The sequence below is a fragment of the Colobus angolensis genome, unplaced genomic scaffold (genome assembly GCF_000951035.1).
Source record: "Colobus angolensis palliatus isolate OR3802 unplaced genomic scaffold, Cang.pa_1.0 Scaffold17, whole genome shotgun sequence".
Taxonomy (NCBI): Eukaryota; Metazoa; Chordata; class Mammalia; order Primates; family Cercopithecidae; genus Colobus; species Colobus angolensis.
The window spans coordinates 7165769-7189366 of NW_012114821.1; the positions used below are offsets into that span (position 1 = coordinate 7165769).

The 23598-nt window shown below is 40.6% G+C and overlaps 1 protein-coding gene across 2 annotated transcripts in view; it reads left to right on the forward strand.

Moving 5' to 3' along the window:
• Nucleotides 1-6248, forward strand: part of FAM135B (family with sequence similarity 135, member B) — a 298084-nt gene extending 291836 nt beyond the window's left edge. For both annotated transcript variants that reach the window (XM_011938131.1, XM_011938133.1), the window contains exon 20: nt 3575-6248. In XM_011938131.1, coding sequence (XP_011793521.1) covers nt 3575-3780 — 206 coding nt within the window. In that variant the 3' untranslated portion in view covers nt 3781-6248. The remainder of the gene's footprint in view (nt 1-3574) is intronic.
• Nucleotides 6249-23598: the final 17350 nt, after the last annotated feature.

The window sequence follows — 23598 nt, forward strand, 5'->3', positions numbered from 1 at the left end:
TTATGTCAGTGTCCACTAATGTCCCCTTTCTCTTCTAGAGCCCAATCTAATTTGTTTATTTCTATGTCAAGCGTATTATTATTTTTTAAGTAAATGGTATTTTTGTTATATTTTAAGGTACTATCAAAAAATCGTATACCAAAGGTCCAAAGATTTGGTGCTAATATATAATTGGGTCTATTCCAAATTTTCATTGGTATCTAGAAAATCCAACAGGAATTTTGATGAAAAAATATTTTAAAATTACTTTTAATACATAAAATAGCATTGTTTTACACCACCTGGTATATGTCATGAAAAGTAACACAGGGCATATTCTAAAATGATTCTTTGTCTGATTAAAACATTATAGAATATTTGAAAAAGTCAAACTCATTTACATAATTTATGATCCTTTCTAACTCCACCTCTATCACTACCTACTTTCCATGTTCTTCTTCTAGTCTCTTCATGTGTGTTCATGATAAAAGTTATAATTTTGTGTCGTGATTTGATTTAGACTAATATATTTATTTGTCCATGTTAATAAAATATCATAAATGCAAACACATTTTAATAATTATAGACTATATTTATGCATATACCATAATTTAATCAATAACTTCTTAATTACTGCACATATAGCTTGCTTCTGGAGGGCTTTCTTTTTAGTTATCATGTGATGAAAGACTTTGCATGTGTAAATTTTTAATATATCTACGGTATTTCATTAAAATAGATTTCTAGTAGTGGTATTATTGGAGGAAAATGTTAATGAGTTGCTACTCTTAAGGTTTTTTGCCAAATTCTCTTCTAAAATATTGATACCAGCAACACCTGTACTGTTAGAGTATATTGGTGCCTGCCTATCTTACTCTACTGTCTCTCAGATTAAATATTAATTTAAAGATATTTGTTTATAATTTTTCAGCCTTAATTTTTAAATATTGATGCTTTTTTATGTATATTTTAATCAATTTTTAAATATTTTCCAATTACCCATGGGTCATCATTATATGCTAAGACCTGTGACAATAAATAAAGAGTCAATGATCTGGTTTTGAGTTCAGACTTGACTAAACTAAACAGCTGTTGTCAAGAGACAGCCAAACTGTTTCTTTGTGCAGGGATTTGCTAATTTTCCTTGCCTACTTTCTTATCTCCCTGACATAGAGAAGTATTTTTGTTGAAATTTCAACCTTGGTAAAGGCTTAAGAACAGAGTTCAACAACTATGGTCCACAAGCCAAATTCAACCCCCCTCTCATTTTGTAAATAAAGTTTTATTGAAACATAGCCACACCCATCATTTACATATTGTATATGACTGCTTTCATGCTAGAATTCAGAATTATGTTGAGTAGTTACACTGCATTTCCTGGAAAGCCCTAAATATTTACAGAGAAAGTCTGACAACTCCTGTCCTAGCATAGCAAATTGTATTTGTTACGTGCTGGGCACAGTTCATGCACTTTGCTTATCTTATTTAGTATTCACAATGGCCTTGAAGGAAAAGGGAGCGTATCTTCAAAGGATATTAATATATGACTTAAATTGATTAATGATCCTGTTAGTCATCTTAAGAAAAAATCACCCTCTCTTTTGTTAAATTTATACTTTCTGTTACATTTTTACATGGGCATCAAAGAAATGTGGCTTAACTGGTGAATTAAACAGATTGGAAGACTTGATATGAAGTTTAGTTCATATGTGATTATCATTTTTTTTTCTGGAAGAAGTACCAATATTTTTATTTTTCAAAAATTCTGAAATAAAATACCTCTCAACCTGTCTGACTTCACGTAACCTTCCAAATTGTTCTCTACATTGTCATGTAGATAATTTGCTCCTGTCCCAAAAGTCCATCAATTTAAAAATAGTGCTGTATTTGAGAAAAAATATGAGTCTGCTATACATGTTAAAAAATATACCAATGATTGCTTCCAGGACTTATGAAACCAATCAAGGTCTCAGCAGAAAATGATATGGTTGAGTAATCACTACATTTTGAGTGACTTTTTTCTTTAAATAAATGACCTTCTGACCTTTATTGCATATACAATTTAAACAAATTATGGTATTTGTGTAATAATAATATGCTTCTATTTCCATTTATTGGCAATATTCATTTTTCTTGTTATTACATAATATTCACATACATCATTTAAAAAGTATTATTACATAATGTTCATAAACATCATTTTAAAGGATCGCAGAATTGTTTAGCCCACAAAGCATGGTTTACTTAACTATTCCTTTGATGCTGAATTTTGGCTGACTCGCATTTTCCCTCGGAAAGACTATTTCATGCATACAATTTCTGTGGCGTAACCTCACATCATATTATTGCCTATTGTAATGACCACTACTCTGAAACAGTAATGGGCTCTTGGGAATGGCCATACCATTTGTTTTAACCGCAAATTCTTTTTAGCAGAATTGACATGGCTACAACCAAATCCCTAATTATTTCAATTTCATGTTTCAATTCCCTTTACCTCAAAGCTCCTACCAAGACCCCTAAGAAGAGGGGGAAAAGAAATACCCCCAAATACATACCCCCGGCATAATGGGGAGTCCAGCTGTCCATCCCAGTCTGGGAAAGCAGACCTCTGAGTACTCTCCCCTGCTGATAACTGGAGGGAAAAGGAAAACGGTGTGAGTCCCTTCACGTGGCATGGGGGAGTGTCCAGAGTGAGGCTGTGGACTGTTAAACTCAGAATAAACTCTCTTTCATCTTCCAAAGTGACTGCTCTGCTGGCTTTGTAAAACAGACCCGGTTGTTTGGAATGGGTACCCAGAGGCTTATCTGACTTACAACTTCCAATTACTGTCTCCAAGTTAGTCAAAAGTAAAATATCCCAGCTGTCAGGGTCATTCCAGAAGGTGTCTGTCAATGATATAAAAGTTCTCATCAACAGTTTTTCAGAAAAGAAGAACACAGGGCTAAGAGGGATGAATCGTAGATCCCGGTGTGAGAATCTATCTAGTGTTCAGCAATTCAGTTGCACTGCATGGCTCCAAGATCCCTATGGCCTGATGCAAAATTGCATCTTTCAGGTGGAAAGAGTCAATTCAGACTAACAATTGTAAAACAAAACAAACCAACATAAAGAAAACTGCATTCTCCTTTGGTATCAGAGGAGTCAGGTGAAATGCCACGTGGCTTGCATTATGCATGACAGCAGAAAATGTCTGCTTCTAACTATTGAGCTGTGTTTCCAACCCCCAACGTCCCCTGAAATAGGACTTGAAACTCTGAGGGTCCTCTCTACAGTATGCCTCCTTCTCTGCTCCCCTGCTGGGAGGCACAGCTATTAGTGAGAAACACGAACACCGTTATCATAGCTTCTGGTGCATGGGTTCACAAAGACGCTGTTCAGAATCCCCTTCTGACTTCTGGCTATTGTAATCTGACTAGACAAAAAGAATTTTGATTTTATTTCATATTTATTTCACTAACATTAGGAGGAGGTTGGAAACTGCTATATAACAGGTCTGCCCGGAAATAGAATCAACACACATCCGGTGATGTTCTCTAGATTCCACTGCTTAACTTCTGCACTAGCTTCATATGCTTCTTCCCCACTTTACAGGGCCAGTTTATGCAGAAATGATCAACAACCTCCTGGGCCCTCTGGTTGAAGCCAAGGACTGCACTTTAATCCGACACAACGTGTTCCACGCCCTGCCCAACACTGCCAACACCCTGATCGGCCGAGCCGCTCACATCGCTGTGCTGGATTCAGAACTCTTCCTGGAGAAGTTTTTCTTGGTGGCAGGACTCAACTACTTCAAGTAGTGACTTTGAGGGAGCAGGTCTTTGGTAATGCTTAAGATTGGTGGAGAGCTTTAGCTGAGACCTGCTTTTACAGACCTCACCATTTCAGAATGAAACTCCAAGGGAACAGCGCTTGGGGATGGAGGCTGGGGTGGAACCTGACATGAGAGGTGCTTTTGTTTTGGAGATTTGAGAAAGCTGAACAAATAGACTACATGACAACAAACTTTGCTTGAATTTGTGTAGTTACCTGGAGTGTCATTCAAGATGTTTTCTAGGAAAAATATGAGAGAATAAACAGAAGACTTGGGAGTTGATGAGCTCCCCTTGCTAGCCACGAATGGCTCACTGAGCGATTACTCCAACTTAACTAGACTTGCCCAATATGTTACTAGCTTATAGCTTTATCATTTCTGATTAAGTGCACACAAGCATTTCAGAACTCAGGTTAATCTCTGTGCAGAAGTGGAACATATTTGTGTAAATAGAATCCTCAATAGATTCAAATGTGCCACTTGTTCAAGTAAATGTGATGCCCATATTCATTTTTTCTCTTCATGTTTTCTAAACAAGGGAGCAAGGAATGCGTTACAAATCCCAGTTTTATTTCATAACAGCAGTGAGCAGGGTGACTTAAGGTAATGAGGGATAAAGGTGACACTATTGGTAAATACAAGTTTGTTACAAAGAAACACGACTCTAGGAATATACTGAACTATGAACAGTTGCTCCACCTACTTCCCCAGACTTCTTCTATGCAGAGCCCTGATCCACTAATTATTGTAGTGATTGCTTACATCTTTGTCTGTAGTAGGGAACATTGGGTGAGACTAACCTAGCAGAAGGGGGCACTGAAATGAATGCACACACATGTGAAGCTCCTGCTGATACACTTCCAAAGACATGCTATGTTAGCATTTGATGCAATTGCAAAAAATTAAAACCATTAACGTGGCCAGCTGCTTCTCTCCATGGAAGGAGAAACACATCTAAATGGAGGAGTGCTGGATTAAAACCTCAGGGGAGCTCTAAGAAGGGTGCTGGTTATCTTTCAATAGAAATGTCTTCTTGCCTTAGGAAAATAAAGGGCTAGGAAAGGTCACTGCATTGATAAAAACTAATAGATGACAGGGACAAAAGTGAGATCAGATAGGAGGAGACCAACCAGACTGAAGACTCAACATTAACTCTTATGGGTAAGTGACTCAAAGGGGAGTTTGGAAAATCACCAGGATGCTTAATGGTCAGGTCTCAAAGACTGAGTATGTTGTATGGGCTAAAGGAAATCTAAAGAATCATTTAGTTGTATGGAAGAGCTGAATGAACCTGGACAGTAGGGATAAATAAGACAGGAGCCTCATCTTTTGGAGATCAGAACTCCTGCTTCTGCAAAAATCCCTCCTGAAGTGTGGAAACACATCAAGGACCAGGGTTTTCAGCACCTGGACCATGACTCTAGGTCACTGATGCCATGGTAACAAAACCAAGTAAATCTAAGCTCATCTGAGAATTTTGGATCCTCTTATATTAACAACATGACTTTGAAAAATAAAAGCAGACCATGGGAATGAGTCCAGATGGGCAACTCTGCAGGAGTAGAGACACGTGGGATTCTGTTTCAGAAAGAGAGAGTTGTTGAGGGAGAGTTGAATGTCTTGCAAAGGCAGAGTTCCACACAATGGATTTAGGGTTTCTCAGTGGGTCCTTTCTAAATGCTTGTTATATCCTGGTCATAATGCATATGGGTTCACTGAGTCCTCTGGTCTCTTTCCACTGGGAATTTTTGTCTGAGCTCCCGAGTCAGAGCTGGGCATAGACTCTGGTTCCTCATGAGGAGTGCTGTATTTGCTCTGTAACCTGGGAGACATTTGTTCCCTAGTCGTGCAGCACATGATGTTGTGTTTCCTGACCTAGGCAAGTGCCCATGCTCAGTACAGAACCATAAGTTGGTAGCAGCTTCTCCTTTCTGGCCAAATGATGGGCCCTGTCCCTCTGATGAGTGCATTTCATGTTGTGTTTCCAATTTTCATCAGCAATGTTCGTCATTCCCTGGTCCTTTGAAAGACTGTGTAGCCCGCGGTTATGGAGCTGGGATGAATCTGATGATCATCATCTTCTCCAATAACCAGATGCCATTTTTAACTTCAATATGCTGTCTGGACATAGTGAGAACTAATGGCAATAAACGTCCAGCTGCATGGTGCACCTCTTTTTTATAGGGGTGCTCTGCTGTCTTTGTAAACCCTCTCTGGCCTCTGAACATCTATTATAATTGTGTAGAAAGTACATCTCTATATTGTAAATAAGAGTGTCGCGTGTTGCGTGTCATGCCTCATTTGAAAAGGCTTTTTTATGTCTCTTTCTATTGAAATATAGATATCTAATATATAAATATATATACATAAAATATATATAAATATATATTATGTAAAACAGGGACGTTCTATTATTGATTGTAAAAATTATAAACAAAATGCCTGCCAAGATAATGGTCTAGTATGTCTTCATTCTCTGCGTAATTTTTGTTTTTGTTTTTATGATTTGTTGTTTCCCAAAATGAATTAGAAATAAAAATCACCAATATTGAGATTAATTGGAATTTGTTGTTTATGAGCCAAATAAATCCAGGTAAGCAGATATGAACCCAAAGTCGTCTTGGAGCAAAACAAATACCCCAATGGCATTTTGAAAGCAGAGGGAGTGCTATGAACCTGAGAGGAGGTGAAGAGAGAAAAGTCCCCTGTTGGCTTCTATAGTTCACAGGTGTTTACTGAGCAGCTTCCATCCGTCTGTGCCAGATGGAGCACAGAGGTAAAATGCACAGTCTATGCTGACGAGAAACTCGAGGGAGATCCGTTCTTATCATTACAATGGGATATAACAAAAGCGCTAAGGAAGGCCGGGGCTGGTGCTCCTTAGTCTTAGGTATCCACTCCTTACTGCCTGGGGAAGGCCAGGAAGGAAGCATTGAGAGTGAGACTTGAAAGGTGAGACTATTTACCTTGCACACCCCGTCACCCCAGTGTGCAGTCTTCCATTATATCATTCATTCATTCATCTGGCAAGTTTGTCTTGAGGACCTACTCTGTGCCAGGGATGCATTGGTAAAATCCAGTAGCTCACCGTCTAGCAAGGAACACAGCTGATCAAATGGGAAATCAAAGTGGGTGGCCCCACAGAAGGGATATGATTCTGTGTGTGCTCAGAGCAGGGGCATCCACTTACAGCAGGGATGTGGGGTAGAAGTGGTCAGGAAAGGACTTTGGTCTGGCGTCTACACTGAGACCTGAAGGCTGAGTAGGAGCCGGCTCTGCGAAGGTGGATTGTGTGGATCCCTCTAAGAGGGACAGAATGAGCAAAGGGCTTCAAGTGAGAGCAGAGGGCTGCGAACCTTTGGCCACTGCAAAGGTAACAAAGGTAGATGGAGAATATGTTTGAGCACAAAAGTAGCAAAATGGAGGTGTGAGAAATCAGCTGCCATGCAGGATTTTCTTCTTCGATCAGGAGGAAATTTCCATTGTTAACACTAGCAGGAAAATTCCCACTTGGCAATGAGAGCCCCTGGGAGACCAAGGCCTGCCCCTGCCATCGTGTGTTGCTCCATGCTTCACCCTCTGCGAGAGATCTGATCCCTCCTGTCTTGGGAGAAGTCCAGCCACATCCTCCATCACTCATTTCTGAAATTTTCCTTTGAGAAGCATAGTAGACATGTCTGCTGGGCTTCTCATGGAGAAAAACTGTAACAAATGACATCATATAAACAGGCTAAGAAGAGGGAACACTCATTTGGTTAATTTTTTTTTTTAAAGCATGGAAGCAATCAAATTAAATTCTTATATTGGTATTTAAGGTGACCACACAAGCTGCTCTTGGATCATAAACATTTTATAGAGTAAAGAAAGTTATTCAATTCTCATCTTACAGTTAAGCAGTCTGCAGCCCCCACAAGATTGGGGTAACTTAGTTGAAACTGTAGTCCTTCCTTCGGCCACAAATATTTCCTAATAGCCTGGCACAAGCCACGTGTTGGTCATAAAGCTAAAATAAAATAATCATCCCATCCTGATGGAGGGTATACATGCAAGGGGAAAGTAGACAGCAGAAAGTTATAGGCCCAGTGAATGTGGCCAAGGCCACGTCCAGAAGGAGTTTTGGGAGAAACCAATAGAGATGTCATCCATGTAGTACATGAATGGCAAAGAACACACTATAAATAATAGCACATAACGGAAGTGTTTCCATAAAGAAGAAAAATAGCCTTTAAAAGTGCTAGGAGGTGAACAAGTGTTCAGTTGGCCCTCACTGTGTAAGATGATGGCATCTCTCTACAACAAGGCTACTGATATGAAAGCTTGAATTCAGGTATTTGCAAGCTCCTGAATGTAATTGCCACTTTTTTTTTTTTTTTTTTTTGGCCATGCCATTAGCTTTGGTTTCACAGCATATATTTCTGAGCATTAGAAATAACCAGGGCTACTAGGGACAGTGGTGGGATCCTATAAAAAACGGAAGTGTGATCATGGCAAAGGACACATAAAACTATGATTACCCTTTCTGTTAATTTTCTTGCAAGGCACCCATCCCAATATAGCATTATAGGCTAGCATCTGGATCATTTGTTTTTTCAATTGTTCACTCACTTATTTGTTACATGTTTTATTGAACGTCTATTTTGTTTTGGGTACCGTGCTAAGAAATCATATCATTCTAAACACTAGAAGGATCTGGGGTAATGATAAAACTTAGTGTTTTACTTTTTTTTTGGATGGAGTCTTGCTCTGTCACCAGGCTGGAGTGCAGTGGCATGATCTCGGCTCACTGCAACCTCCACCTCCTGGGTTCAAATTATTCTCCTGCCTCAGCCTCCTGAGTAGCTGGGACTACAGGCACACACCACCATGCCGGGCTAATTTTTCTATTTTTAGTAGAGATGAGGTTTCACCTTGTTGCCCAGGCTGATCGCAAACTCCTGAGCTCAGGCAATCCACCCGCCTCAGTCTTCCAAAATGGTGGGATTACAGGAGTGAGCCACTGCACCCGCCGTGTTTTACTTTTAACTGTTTTACTTTTAACGTATTTTACTTTTAACTGGTGTCTGAAATAATGAGTATCGGAATTGGAAGAGGAAAAATGGACTGCTTCATATAGAGTCTATCTGATGTCTATATCCTGAACTGTGTACTTCCAGCTTCACTTGACCAGACAGGTCTTGATCTATATATGACAAAGCACAGTCATTATGTTGACATTATATACCATATTGTGTACACACACACACACATGCACGCACGCACATGTAATTTCTAAATGAAGAGAAACCACCATGATGATTTTTCAAAACCTTTAAGGTTTTGGCTTTCTCAGGATTTCTATGCTTCTTCCTCCCTTTTCTCCTTTATTTATCAGTTTTACTTTTTTCTATACTTGTTTCTAGTTTGATTTTCCATGGCACCTGGGCAATTATGCATGATGTTAACTCTCAGTAGAAAACACTATGGACAATTTGGAAAGGTGGAACTCTCCCCAGCGCTTTTTATGTTGAATGGAAATAATATGGTACACAATAATACAGAGTTTTCAGTGTACAAACCCTGTAATAATCCATTTTAACTTTTGGGAAAAGGATCCCAGTGACTTCTGTTACACAAGAGAAAGACCAGAATATATAGAATTGAGCTTTTAGATCAAATGTAAATGTATGGGTGTTGCTGAATAGTGTTTTGTGAATCATTAAACCAGGTTATTTCTCTATATTTGATCATAAAGACTGTGTGTATTTTTGTTTCATAGATGTAGTTTTGATTACAGGACTTTAAAAACAGTCCTCAAACTTCAAACTTCGTGTCATCACAGAATCAGAAACTTTTACAAGTAAAACAAACCTGGATTCTTGTCCATGTAACTTTTAACAAATGAAGAAGAAAAAAATGGAAATAATCTACAGTATTCAAATTCGTTGGCTAGATTTTTGCATATATGGTTTCATTTAATCCCACACAACATATAAGTGATGCTGGGAGAAGTCAAGTAACTTGCCTACAATTACAGTTTAGCAGTGGTAGAGTCAAGATTTGAACTTCTAGCCTTCATTTTATCTTTTATTCTATGATTTTTCCAACCCAGAGAGTTACTTAATTGTAAAAGTCACATGTCTTGTTAAAATCAAAGCCAGAGTTCAAGTCCACATCTCCTAAACCATAAACTTCTGAGCCTTCTATTATAATAAATTCTTGTATGAGATATCTACATAACCAATAAACAGCAAGAAACACTCAGTGACAAATGTGGTTTTATAAAGCATTGTCAATAGTGTAATTGGATGAACTGTTGCATTCTTTGCTGATCATCTATGTTTCACAAGATTCTCTTTTCTCCTAGTAACCTAGAGTTCCTTTTCCAAAACCACACACCTTTCTTTCCACAGCTGTCCCAGGTCATGTTCTTCCTTCCATTCCTCATCTCTTTCTGCAATTCTCACATTGCAGTGGCTGATCATATTCATCCAGGATTCATTCCCTTTACCATAGGGTTTGAGTCTACAACAAATGGTTCCTAGATTGTAGATTCCTGCTTCTGGATGAATCTGAGCTCAGTGCCTTTTGCCATCAGAGCTAGGTTTCTCACGTTCCCATAAACCCATTCTTTTCTCATTTCTCATCACATTTTTACCTGTGTTCCTCCTATAGATCTCTCACATCTGAATATTTTTTCCTCAAGGGAAGAAACCATGTTTAATTCTTTCAGTACAGCTGATCCTGCACACGCTGCCTGGCACAGAGTGGGTGTTCAATATATCTTTGCTGAAAGGGTCAGTCCTTTGAAAGCTCATGTTTTCTTTCTAGCCCCTCATGTCATTCACAGCAACTGATGCTAATGCAGAGTTTGACGTTGGCTCATGTTTACTTTCTAAGCTTCTGAATTTGCAAGGGAAGAGGAGTTTCTTAAGACGTCACAGTGGAATTTTGTGTAGTGGGAAGCATCATTCTATCTTTAGGCCTTAGTTTCCTTGGAAAGGCTTGGAAATACCTAATTGAAAGGTAGTTCGGGGGTGCAAACAAGATACCAAAAGTAGAGATCTGGAACAATGCCTTTTACAGAGTGAGCATTGAAAAGCTTGGGGAGTGGCTTGGGAATCTTTTGTAGCGAAAGGTTGGTTATAGGGAGGTATCTTTGAAATAAACAAATTAAGAGATTTCTTACATGGCTTTAAAGTGATTCATACATGATGGCTTAAGGAAGATTACTTGGTTTGAAATTTTAGCCTTAAGCTTCCATCAGAACATTCCACTGCGACTCCACAAGCTTCCAGACTGGACGTTTTCAGGTCCATTGGGTGCATTATTGAATGATCTATGTCATAAAACTATTTTTCTGTTTAGGGTATATTGTATACCATTGTTGAGAGCTGAGGAAAGGCTGCAACTTGACACAGAGCCAAGAACAGTATTACATTTAATTTAAGGTGTTTGAAAGATTTAATTCTGTAAATGTCACTCAGAATCCTTTGTATTGCATCAAACCGCAAAGACATATTGAAATGTCCTTTAGCCCAAGGTTAAACTTATTGCATATGGCAAAATACCTTGCTTATTTTTCTTGCCTAAGAAAGAAAACTGAATAATAATCAAGGTGCGTCTGATAACCTATTTCTATATCTTTGCACATATATATATATACACACACATATATATTTCCTTTTAAATAGTGCACTTCACTTGATCCCAAAATACTCTCTTCTCTACATACAACTTAACATGAAAGTCTGTGATTTGATTTTCATTGACAACTTTCCCATAACTCATATGAAATACATTTATCGTTTAAAAACGTTTAGTCTCTGCTTAGCTCTGTGCTAAGCATTGGTGGTTACAGAAATTAATTAGACGTGACTTCGCTATTCAAGAATTTATAATCTAGTTGGGGGAGAGGATGGCTGCATTCATAGTGCAGGATAGATTAATGAGGCAATAAAGCAAGTGGGAAACATTGAGACTAATATTATCCTGATATCGGTAAAAGCAAATCACATCCCTGATATTGGGGTTTTGGCTTCTCATCTGGGTCTGGAAGCAGAAATCCAGTCCAGATGCGATGCTGCCATGACATCAGCCACACCGTTCAGGTAAGATTTCAATGCTTCATTGGGTCACCATCCCTAGATCAGTGCCAAGATAGGGAATGTATGAAAAGAGAAAGTGATGGGGCAGATTACAAACCAGTTTGTCAAGAAGCACCTCCTCCTGTCTGTAATACAGTCTGGATACTCAGTAACCAACCTTTACATTATTCCAAATTAATAAACAAACTCAGATTATTGAATAAATAAAAGGCACACCAATAGTGTCCATAAGCATGCCCATGCTTAGACTTGGCCAAGGGGACCAGCCTGTGGCTTATGTTTATTGATTACACAGGGCAGGGCTCTGTCATTTCTCTTCTTCTATTATTTTATTTTTATTTTCAAAAGTGATCTCCTACATGGTAGAAGGCAAAGAGAGGCAGGGTCTTTTGTCATGGTCTCTTTATCTGAGAAAGAAACTGAATGTACAGCTTGATGCCACTGTGAACCCTAATGTATCTTTATTCTGGTGACAGCATCTGTATACAATAATTACAATCTCCTGCATTCTTACAAATTGTCTGTAAAACAGCCACCATAGTAATTACAAAGTCATTAGTGCCAATACAATTCTACTATTTTTCTACATTTGTTTTTTGGTTGGCATTTTGTGTAAATTGTGATGTGTATTAATGACAACAATAATAAAAGAAAATCCTTTGGCTTTCTTTTGCCAAGACTTTGTGTTTATGGAATGCACAGTAGCCACTCTTTAGGAATGCAGTCAGGGCTGAAGGAGTTATTTTGACATTTCGTCAGAGGATACATGTCACACGGCTGTTATTTTTGGGAGGCACCCTTTAGAAAGGACCTAGGGTATCCTGGAGTGGCTGACAGAATAGGAGAGAAGTCCTAACCGGACCCTTGAAGAACTGGGTCAGGGAATGGGATGTGTCATTTAAGTAAACTAAAGACCTGGTCTTCATCTCTATGTTCAGTGCACCCCGATGACTCAGAGTTTCTAACAATCAAAGCTGCTCATCCAAAATGCACCTGGAAGAATAGGCTCTGTTCTCTAGATAGTGGCTTTGCTGAATGTGTGTAGTTGACTGGAAGAAGCACGCAATGGGCGTGGTCTAATACATTGTTTCCTGCTGTCCTGAAAGGCCCCTCCTACTTGCTCTTCATCTTCTCCTGTCCAGGCATGCAGTTTGTTTGCTGGTCTTTGAGCACATGAGCATGCTAATGCCTCAAGGCATTTGCACGCAGTTCCCTCTCCTGGATGCTCCTCCTCCAGGAGCTGCAAGGTGCACTCCTTCTCTGTATTCTGATCTTCATTTCACAGTCCTTCTCAGCCAGGATTTTCCTGAACCTCTGATAAAACATCTCGCTTCTCCTCATCTCTGCCCCAGAAGCTTCAGAGCCTTCTTCCCACTTCATCTTTTCTCCTTGGCATTTACCACCGTCCACCTTACTACCTGTCTCATTCATCTTATTGGTTGTTGGTCTTTCCTCTCTAGGGTGCCGGCCCCGTGAAGGCAGGAGGTTGTTTTGTTTTTGTGGCCTGCTTTCCACTTCTGAATTCCAGTGCTCTGGCACTTAGTAGTCCCCTATGAAAAATGTGATGATGAATGAATGAATGAAAATGTATCTGACTCACAGTAAGTGAATATTGGCTAACAAATCCCTAAGCCCGAGTTCCTTTTTGCTGAGCACACCCCCACCTCCCTACCCGAAGCGTCCGTCTTGAACTGGTTCTGTCTAACTAAGCACAGGGATCCTCTCCAGTCCTCTCTGATTATCCACCTCTTCCACCCAAGGGAAACACACTGTTGCAGACAGTGGCTGGAAATGTAGCCTACAGGCAGACGCCTCCCTGGGTTTTATGCCTGGGGCAGAGACAGGAATTCACAGGGCCTGCAGAGGGCGCTCAGAGCCCAGCAAATACCGGAACGCTCACGGAAGCTCCCAGGTCTGCTTCCTAACGCTCTCTGCTTGGCATTTGAGCCAGGAAGAGAGAAGAGGGTGTATTAGTCCGTTCTTACACTGCTAATAAAGACATACCGGGACTGGGTAATTTATAAAGGAAAGAGGGTTAACTGACTCACAGTTCCACATGGCTGGGGAGGCCCCACAATCATGGTGGAAGGCAGGTGAGGAGCAAAGGCATGGATGGCGGGCCAGAGAGCTTTGTGCAGGGAAACTCCCATTTGGAACACTGACAGATCTCATGAGACTTACTCACTACCATGAGAGCAGCATGGGTGAAACCTCCCCCTTGATTCAATTACTTCCCACCACATGTGGGAATTATAGGAGCTACAATTCAAGATGAGATTTTGGTGGGGACACAGCCAAATTGTACCATTTGGGATTTGTTCTTTGGATTCAAGAGAGGAGCATGGAAGTTAAGAGGTTAGAATCAGCGACGTGCAGCATGATGTCTTAGAATTTTTAGCTAGGATTAGCGTGATGAATGAATTTATTCCAGTTCAATCCTCAAACTGTTTACTGAGGGATATTGTGTGCCAGCCATTGGTCTAGGAATGGGACTCCGTGTAGGAATAGCACGTCCCTCTTACCTGATTCTGGCTTTTTATTCAGTTATCAGCTAGAAAGTTGCCTTCTTAGAAAGAGACGGCCAGGTTCTCCTCTGAAAGATGGTATTCAATAGTTACATTTAAAGAGAACTCTGTTGCTGTCAGTAGGGGCAATGATGTAATCCACAGGAGATCTGTGGGAACCATTTACTCTTTCAATAAACGAACATTTATTGAGAACCTATAATGTCCCAGGCTGTGTTATAAGCACTTGAGATGATCGGTTGCCCAAACAGACAAGATCCGTTCTTTGATGAAGTTTACATTCTAGTGAGGGAGTTCTACATTGACAACAAACAATAAATGAAGAAAGGTGATTGATTTTGTTATTACTATGTACTCTAGGAAGTTTTCCCAGCTGACCAGAATTGGAATTCTTTTTTCTTCTCTCTTCGCTGTAATATTCTCTATCTGTGTCACAGTCCACACCATGCTGGTCCTAATAATATTATTGATCAACCCCTCTAAATCAACCTTTCTTCACTTTTCTCATCTATAAAACAATAGCAATAACTCTGTCTACCCTGTGTATCTTACACGGTTTCAGGGAAACCCGGATCCACATTTCTTAGTCAATCACCTCGGCCCTCTTTGTCCTTTACTTTTCTCTTGGAGGCCTCTGCTAATTTGTCCCCATGGGATTCCCAGAGGGGCACTAAGTTTGCCTGATCTAGTTGCTCCAAGATCATGGACAGAGTCAGAGAATGAAAAAAGACAGACATTTTCATAGAAATAAGCAAGTAAGGCAAATTTATCCCCCGAATCTATCCCTTTTAGGTCTGCAATGCCCTCTGCCCATTAAAAATATTGTATAAAATACTGTTTCATTCAAACCTCACAGACAACTCTGTCAGCCTCACAAAACAGTTCCAGCTCGGCATTGTATTAACACTGAGGATGGATGAGCAACAGTTTTATTCTTGTGTAAACAAAGACACATTGTAACCCCTTCCCCTGTCTCCACCCCCACTTGAGGGAACTGGAGTCTCCATCTGCAGAGTTAGAAAACTACTGTGCCTTAGGAGGATGCCCTCCAGACTCCCCTGAACATCATTCCCTACTCAGACAAGTCTCCAAAGTCCTTACATGTGTGAAACATTGTTGACATTCTTGCCTCTTGAGCTATTCTGCAAATATGAATGCTTCTTTCTTACTTTCCCATTATTCATGTAGAGAAACTGGGACCCAAAGGTAATGCAAGGTGATATAATGTGCAAAGGGCTCTAGGGATACAGAGGCAACAAGCAATGATGCTTAGGAGAGGTGGGGTGGGGTGAGTTATAATGAGGGGGAGGTTTGGCTGGATTGTGTACAAAGATCCAGAGTTTTCCAGATACAGGATAGAGGCAGGAGGAGCAGGCAGAGCAAACAGCCTGTGCAAAGGCACGGGCACAGGTGTGCAGGAATGTGTCTGGGGATTGACGAGGGCTGCCTTATGCTGAGGGAGGAGGGAGGCTTTGTGGTGGGTCCTGGCTGCAGGTGAAATTAGAAAAGCATCATAGACACACTTTTCTGAACTGGAACAGGACGAGTGAATGGATATTATAGGTCGCAAATCCACATGTAACAGAGCGTATGCAATAAAATGCTTAATATGCAATAAAACTCTAAAGTGCACAGCAAATTGATGCAAAAAGCTTAGGACATGATGGATGGCATCAGTCTGACCATTGCTGGGTCAATGCTGATGGCCATATGGGAGCAGGCTGAATGCCAGCCACTAGAGCAGGGGACTGTCAGGGCACATGGCATAATTCTAAGAACAACTATGATCTAGAGTTGAGTGTTTTTATTGTGTGTACATTTTTAAGTGATATTAGTTATAAAAACCGATACCATTATGTGCTAATAACTCTGCCTAGCACCATGCATGTGACACAGCTTGCTGGCAATGGTTAAAAGCTGACTTAGCACCATAAACCCATCTCTCACCAGTCAAAGGCAGTAGGATATCATAGTCCCCGATGGGATGCCTGGTGCATGCAATTGCTGGCCCAGTGCCTATCAACTAATCAGCCCAGACATGGCTAGATAACCAACAACACTAAGAGATTTGTGCTTTGCTAAAGTGGATCAAAGGTAGCATGCAGGGACTTTAGTTTTAAAGAATGTATTCTACTTCTCCCGCACTGACCCTGATCCCCTAGAGCTTTGATTCCTCACTGGATGGGGCCTCCTGTTGCTAGTAAAATTTATATCAATACTATTCTTGTTTCACTCTCTTAGTCTATTTCTTTAAACACAGGCATCATGCCATATAGTTCTCAAAACCCCATGAAATATGTATGAATATTATTTCCATTTTGCTGATGCAGAAACAGAAACTTGGAGAGTAATTTGCCAACAACACACAACTGACAGGGAGACCAGGACACAGCATTTAATTTCAGGGAGTCTGGGCCCAAAGTCTTTGTTCTTAGAGAAATACCACACCGTTAGCATCAATTCCCCTCTGTTATCTTTTTAGTGTTCCTCTTTATTTACTTCTATGTTAAATGAATTAGCTTATTTCAAAGAGAATATTAAAGGCATAGTCATTTGACAGATGGGGTGTAGAGAAATGGCAGGGTCATGGAGGGAAATGACTTGCTACTCACTATTTCCAAAGGTAAAAATAATTGACTAAAGGTTGCTGAAGATCTGGTCCATCCAGCAACACTAATGTCAATTTCTTCTTTCCTTAGAATACAGAGACATTGGTGTTTTCAGAGCTGCTAGTTCCCCTTAAAATCATCAGTTCAATCGCTTTATTTTACCAATGAGAAAACTGAGGCTCAGAAAGGGAACCTCAGTTGCTCCAGGACACACACAGTTCAGTGACCTAACCTACAGGAGACCAGGAGATTTGACCCCAGCCCCATGCTGGTAGCACCTCTCCCTGCATCCCTTTGTTTATATGTGTGGTATTTATTGACATTTCTAAGCCAGGAGGCTGCACTCTTGCTTCTCCATCAGGAGGCTGGGGGTTACTTTTGGCCCAAATCTCCTTTCCTCTACCCATCTCATTAAAAACAAAAATAAAAACAAACGATATGCCACCCCCCCACCCCACCAAAAAACAAAACCAAACAAAACAAAACTTATGTCTGGCTCAGGAGCAGAATGACTTTTCCTCAGACTTGAATCAGTAGGCTCTCTAAGTCCTTTTAAAGTGACACCAGTTATTAGACTAATTCTCAATAAATCCTGGGCTTGTAGGTTGAGAGTAATGTTTGCTTTTTGGCTTCATATCATCTTCATTTCCCCCAATAATGTATTTTCCAATAAATGAAATGGAAAAGGCTTTTGGCCATGTTTTCTTTCCCATCCCCTTTTCAACCTTGCCCTCACTTCTGCCCACACCACAGGGCCCGTGGCGGCCTCTCCGCCTGCATGGAAGGTGGTAATTAAAGATGAGTCCGAGTGATTGGAAATGGATCTTGGGCTCAGAACTTCAAGGGAAAATAAAATCTGTCCTTGCATTTATAAAAAAAGCTAATTTCACAGATTTATTGTTTAAAGATACAAATGAAAAAATCACCTCCTATTAAAAAAAATCTTTAATGGCTCCCCATTGCTTTTAGGGAAAATCACTTAAATTTCTTCTGAGATCTGACCACAATCATGATCCAGCCTGGTGTAAGCTCTGTTTCTTTAGCTTACCATTAAATCTCCAGAACCCAGCACAGTGTCTGGATCATGAATTTTATGTGTTGTTATTAGTTATTCATTCACTGTCTACTATGAACCTACTTTGTGCTAGGCGTTGAGGATGGAGGGAGGCTAAACAACCTTGGAGACTCCCTCAGTCAAGTGTGCACATCGCATCCCAAGAGTAGAGACTTCTGGAATGACGAGTAAGGAGCCCAGTGGACTTTATTCCCAGTATAACCACAACTTATCTAGTGAGAATTATTTTAAAAAATAATCATAATTTCAAACAAACATTTGCACCAAATTAAGTAGGCAAAAAAGACTTTATTCAAGGCCATTGCAATAGAGGAGTGAGGCCAGGACTCAGTCAGAGCTGAACTTTGCTAAAACAAAAGGCAGGAAGGACTTCAAGTGCTGGAGTGCAAAGGAGATCATGGGCCATCTGCGTTTGTCAATTGATTTTACTCAAGAAAAGTAAACATTTTCACCTTATGACCGGAGGGAGTCCAACTACTTGGATCAATGTACTCACCAAAGTCAGGCTCCCACCTTCTAGCAGAGGCTGGGAGAAAGGGACAGTACTTCTGTGATGATTACATTGCAAAGAGATGGTTCCCAGGGTCTGGAGATAGACAGTTCGGGGTTGTGAAACTGATAAAAGGCTTGGTAAGAGATTTATATCACAGGGGATGGGTCAGAGAAATAATGCACAATTATAAGTTTTCTAAAGTAAATGTTCCAAGAAAAGAGAGTCCAAGTGTCCTAGAGGCAGGAAGAAGCCTGTCTAAAATTTAGTCAAGGTGAGGAAAATGTGAGGGCTGTCTTGCAAGTTGTCCTAAGGGCATACTAAAGTGGAGAGACAGTCATTCAGGAAAATGTACTCCCAGTGAGGACAGTGGAAGCCTGTGACATTTGAGCCCGACACTGCTTCACTGCTCCCATCAAGCTCCATGTTACAGAAGTTCTATCTTGGCGCATACAGCCAAGCAGATGGGCTTCTTCTCTCCCAGTTTCAGTCTGGGTTATGGTTTCACTGTGGAAGGGGCAGGCTGCCTTGTGATGTAGACAGTCCGTTTCCAACAACCATGTAACCTCGGGAAAAGACTCTAAGCTCCAGAGGAGAATAAGGAGAACCCACCACCATGATTGTAGCCTTGGGAGGGCCTGAGAGCCTTGTTAGGCCATGCCTGACTTCTGACCCATGGAAATTGTTAGATAATAAATGTGTGTTGTTTGAAGCCCCTAAAAATGCGATAATTTTGTGGTGCTCTCTGACCTACTACATCACTCCTTCTTTTATGTCCACGTGACAGATCAGGCATCTGCAACTCAAAAAAGGAGCTCGCCAATAGCCACATAGCTAACAAGAAGGGCCAGAATGGGGTTGGGTGTGGGAAGAGTGTTCCTTTTCTTCCAGTCTGAGGATTTCCCGGTTTTCCAAGCAGTCTCACATCTGCGTGACTTTCTACTGATTCTTGCAAAAACTTGGTGTGGTGGCAAAGTAAGGGCTGCTATTGTGAGTATTAAAGGGTTGACAGTTGAGAGAAGTGAGGCTCCTAGAGGCTTGGGGACTCATCTAAGGCAGCATCTCTAGCTCTAATATGGTTACCTCCACCATCTTCCCCATCACAATTCTTTTGTTGGGTGGATTAGGAATGTGGGGTTTGGTTGAGTAGTGAAAAAGCAGTCTTGGAAATCTATACAATTCTGACTTCTGAAGGCAACTGACATCACCACGGGGGATGATGATCGCTCAGACCAATTTTGGGTAGGAAGATGATAGATATCTACATATGGAAAATTCAAAAAATAACGTCTCCTTCATCTCCTGCATAAATTTCATCAACATCTCCTTTGTCACTGAGAAGAGTCTAAAGAAGAAAAAGAAAAAAAAGAAAAAGAAAAAACTCACAATGTTATGTGTATTTAATTTAGGTTTCATGAGCTTCTGATTTGCCCTGCTTTAAGTCAGAAGAGTTAGGAGGAGCTCTGCTGTTCTTGCCAGCACATTTGGTAAAATGAATTTGAAAAGACATAAAAGTGTTGTACCTAATTGAATTTGAAGCGACTGAGCTGATAACCCTATGCAAGAAGACAGACCTGGGGCAAATCCTAACTCTCTCCCTGAGTGGTAGAGTGAGCAAGTGGCTTAACCATTACTGAGCCCCGTTAGAAAATGAGGGCAGTAATTACTACCACACAGTTGGGTGGAGGTTTATGTGAGATGTTATTCGATAAATATTTGTTTAGCTGAACTGTATGTATTTAGCACAACTTAGTACAAAACATATTTCTTATCAATATTAATTGTGCTTTTCATATGTTCCTCTGCCCAGAATACATTTATCTGTTTATAAAATCAGAAGTTTTTATTCTTTCTTCCTCAAAATTGCACCTACTCCCGTGTTCCCTGTTCCAGTCAATGAACCCACGCAGATCTAGATGCTCACGCCCAAAGCCCACAAAACCTTTCCTACCTCTCTCTGCTCACTGGCCCACAGTCATTGCTTTATTAAGTCCTCTGACACCTCCATCACAACAAATCCCCAATTCAACAACTCCTCACCATTTTCATGGGTCTATCCTAGTTCAAACCACCATCACTGTTGGTTTGAATCAACGCAAGAGCCTCTCAACGATTCTTTCCACCTTCCTGCTTGACCTATTCACGCATTCTCCCGAAGCGGTCATATATACCAACTCCCTCTTTAAAACTCCCCATGAGGCCGGGTGCAGTGGCTCACGCCTGTAATCCTAGCACCTTGGGAGGTTGAGGCAGGCGGACCACGAAGTCAGGACATCAAGACCATCCTGGTTAACACGGTGAAACCCCATCTCTACTAAAAATACAAAAAATTACCTGGGCATTGTGGCGCACGCCTATCATCCCAGCTACTCAGGAGGCTGAGGCAGGAGAATAGTTTGAACCTGGGAGGCAGGGGTTGCAGTGAGCCGAGATTGTGCCACTGCATTCCAGCCTGGTGACAGAGCGAGACTCCGTCTCAAAGAAACAAAAACAAAAACAAAAAACCAAAAAAAAAAACAAAAACCAACCCCCAATGACTTTATATTTTAGTTGGAATAAAGTCCCTTATCCTGGCTTTTTGGATCATATTTGGCCCGGTCCTTGTGCACTGCTGTGACCTCTTCTGACCCTTCCTGGCTTTCCTCTCCGCTACACAGAACACACCCACACCATTCCCACCCCAGAGCCTTTGCCTGGAACACGAGAATGATTTTATGGCAGGCTCCTCTGATCACCCATTCTAAAGTTATTCTCTGTACCCTTGGGATTATTCTCTGTCTAGCACTAATAATCACGTGAATGTTGTGGTTTATTTTTTAATCACTGTCCTTCTCTTCTAACTAGAATGTAAATTTTATCAAAGCCAGCGTCTTATCTGTTTTGTTCATCTCTACCCAAGGCATTTAAAAAGGTACACAGCATTGCATAGACATAGAATAAATACATATTTATAGAATAACTTGTCTGCCCTCAAAAGTGGAGCCAGACTTTTGTTTGTTTGTTTGTTTGTTTGTTTTGAGATGGAGTCTCGCTCTCTTACCAGGCTGGAGTGTAGTAGTGTGATGATCTTGGCTCACTGCAAGCTCTGCCTCCCAGGTTCAAGCGATTCTCCTGCCTCAGCCTCCCGAGTAGCTGGGACTCCAGGCGTGTGCCACCATGCCTAGCTAATTTTTGTATTTTTAGTAGAGACGGGGTTTCATCATGTTGGCCAGGATGGTCTTGATCTCTTGACCTCCTGATCCACCTGCCTCGGCCTCCCAAAGTGCGGGGATTACAGGCGTGAGCCACTGAGCCCGGCCTGGAGCCAGAATTTAATGTGGCTACAACACACTCTAAGATGCTGCAAGGTGTGCCTGAGCCACCTCTTTATGTTCTCATTTAATGTGGTGTCTGAACAAGGTTAATCTCTGAGATTTGTATTAAAAATATATGTGTCTCTGCAATTATACTTTTCTCTACTAGAGGAAAGTCTATGGCTTTTGAAAATTTGTCCTTTAAAGGGCTTTGCACAATGCCCCAAACAGTGCAGGGCAGCTCTTTGAGCTGGATAAGATATAATGCACAAGGGTCTCTAAACATCCATGAAATAAATTGTTTTATATCATTTGGCCCCTTGCCTGTTGAAGTCAGAAATTAAAACAAAGCTATTCAAAGCAAAAAACAAATAAAAAAACTTAATGTTCTCTATTGAATAATGTTTCTTCTTGAAAAATGTGATCACAGCAATAAAATGTTCAAGCCAAATAAGCACATTATTTGTGCACACATTTTGCATTAATAGCAAATCAGTCACTCCAAGCCCCTATTGAATAAATGTTAACAAATATTTAAAGACTGTCAGTTTGAATAGCACCAAATAATTGCCCTCTTTAGTGCATCTCCTTTTCTGCACCCAGATGACTTCCTCCTTTCCATCTCTCAGTGGGGCCATGAGGCCCTGACCTCCCATTGCCCTCCTGGAAAAACTAAGTCTATTGCTACTTTCCAGGACTAACCCTATCCTGCAGCAAGAGCTATGTAACCAGCTGGCCTACCTTTAATACAGTGGTTTCCAAACTTGCTGGAAGATAGGAATCACTGGGTGAGACTATTAAAAACACATGCTCCTGGCCTTTGTAAATATCTAACTTAAGATCATAGCTTTATCTCCTTCACCAAGCAACTGAGTTCAATGAAAACCATCCTTTCTTCTAACCAAGTAATTCTCAAACCTGACTGTACATTAAAATCACCATGAGGGAGCTAGTAAAAACCCTGATGGCTCCTCCTCAGCCCAAATCAATTCGATCAGAATGTCCCATGTACCGTATGTTTTCAAATGTCCACCCACCTGTGCAGCAGGGTTGGGAATCACCGTGTATGACTCTGATGTGATACTTCAAGCCTGATAGCTGTTTTTAATCATTCATTAATTCACTTATTCATACTTCCATTTATTCACTCATTCATAACTTCATATGCAGACACTTTTAAAAATGTATCTGTGACACCTCAGACATGTGACTTACCCCCTCTAAGTTTCAGTTGCCTCATGTAGACTTTGGGGACAAAGACACTCACCTACATTGCTACATTGTTGTGAGAGTTTGTTGAGATAAAATATGAAAAGCAGTGTGTGAATAATAAGTGCTCAATAAATGATGGTTATGAAATTATTCATTTATTCTACAAAACATATGTGGAGCGCCCTCTAGGTGCCAGGCTCTCTGCTCGGCTCTGTGCTTATTGCAAACCTAAAATTCTCAAACAATACATTCCATGGTCGTCAGCATCCTCAAATTTGTAAATATCAAGACAGATGACCATGTCTCCCAGAAACTGTCATACACTGCAACTGAGAAGAGTGACCCATTCCAACCATCTGATGATACTCTTAACTAGGAGAAGCACTCTCAGAAAAATATGGATGGTTTCAGATTCTGCCTGGAAAAGTACCTTTCTCTCTTCTGTTTCATGGACATGTCTTTGTCACCTCCTGACTTCCTTGCAGATATCTTCCCTTAGAGAATGTGGCCACATCA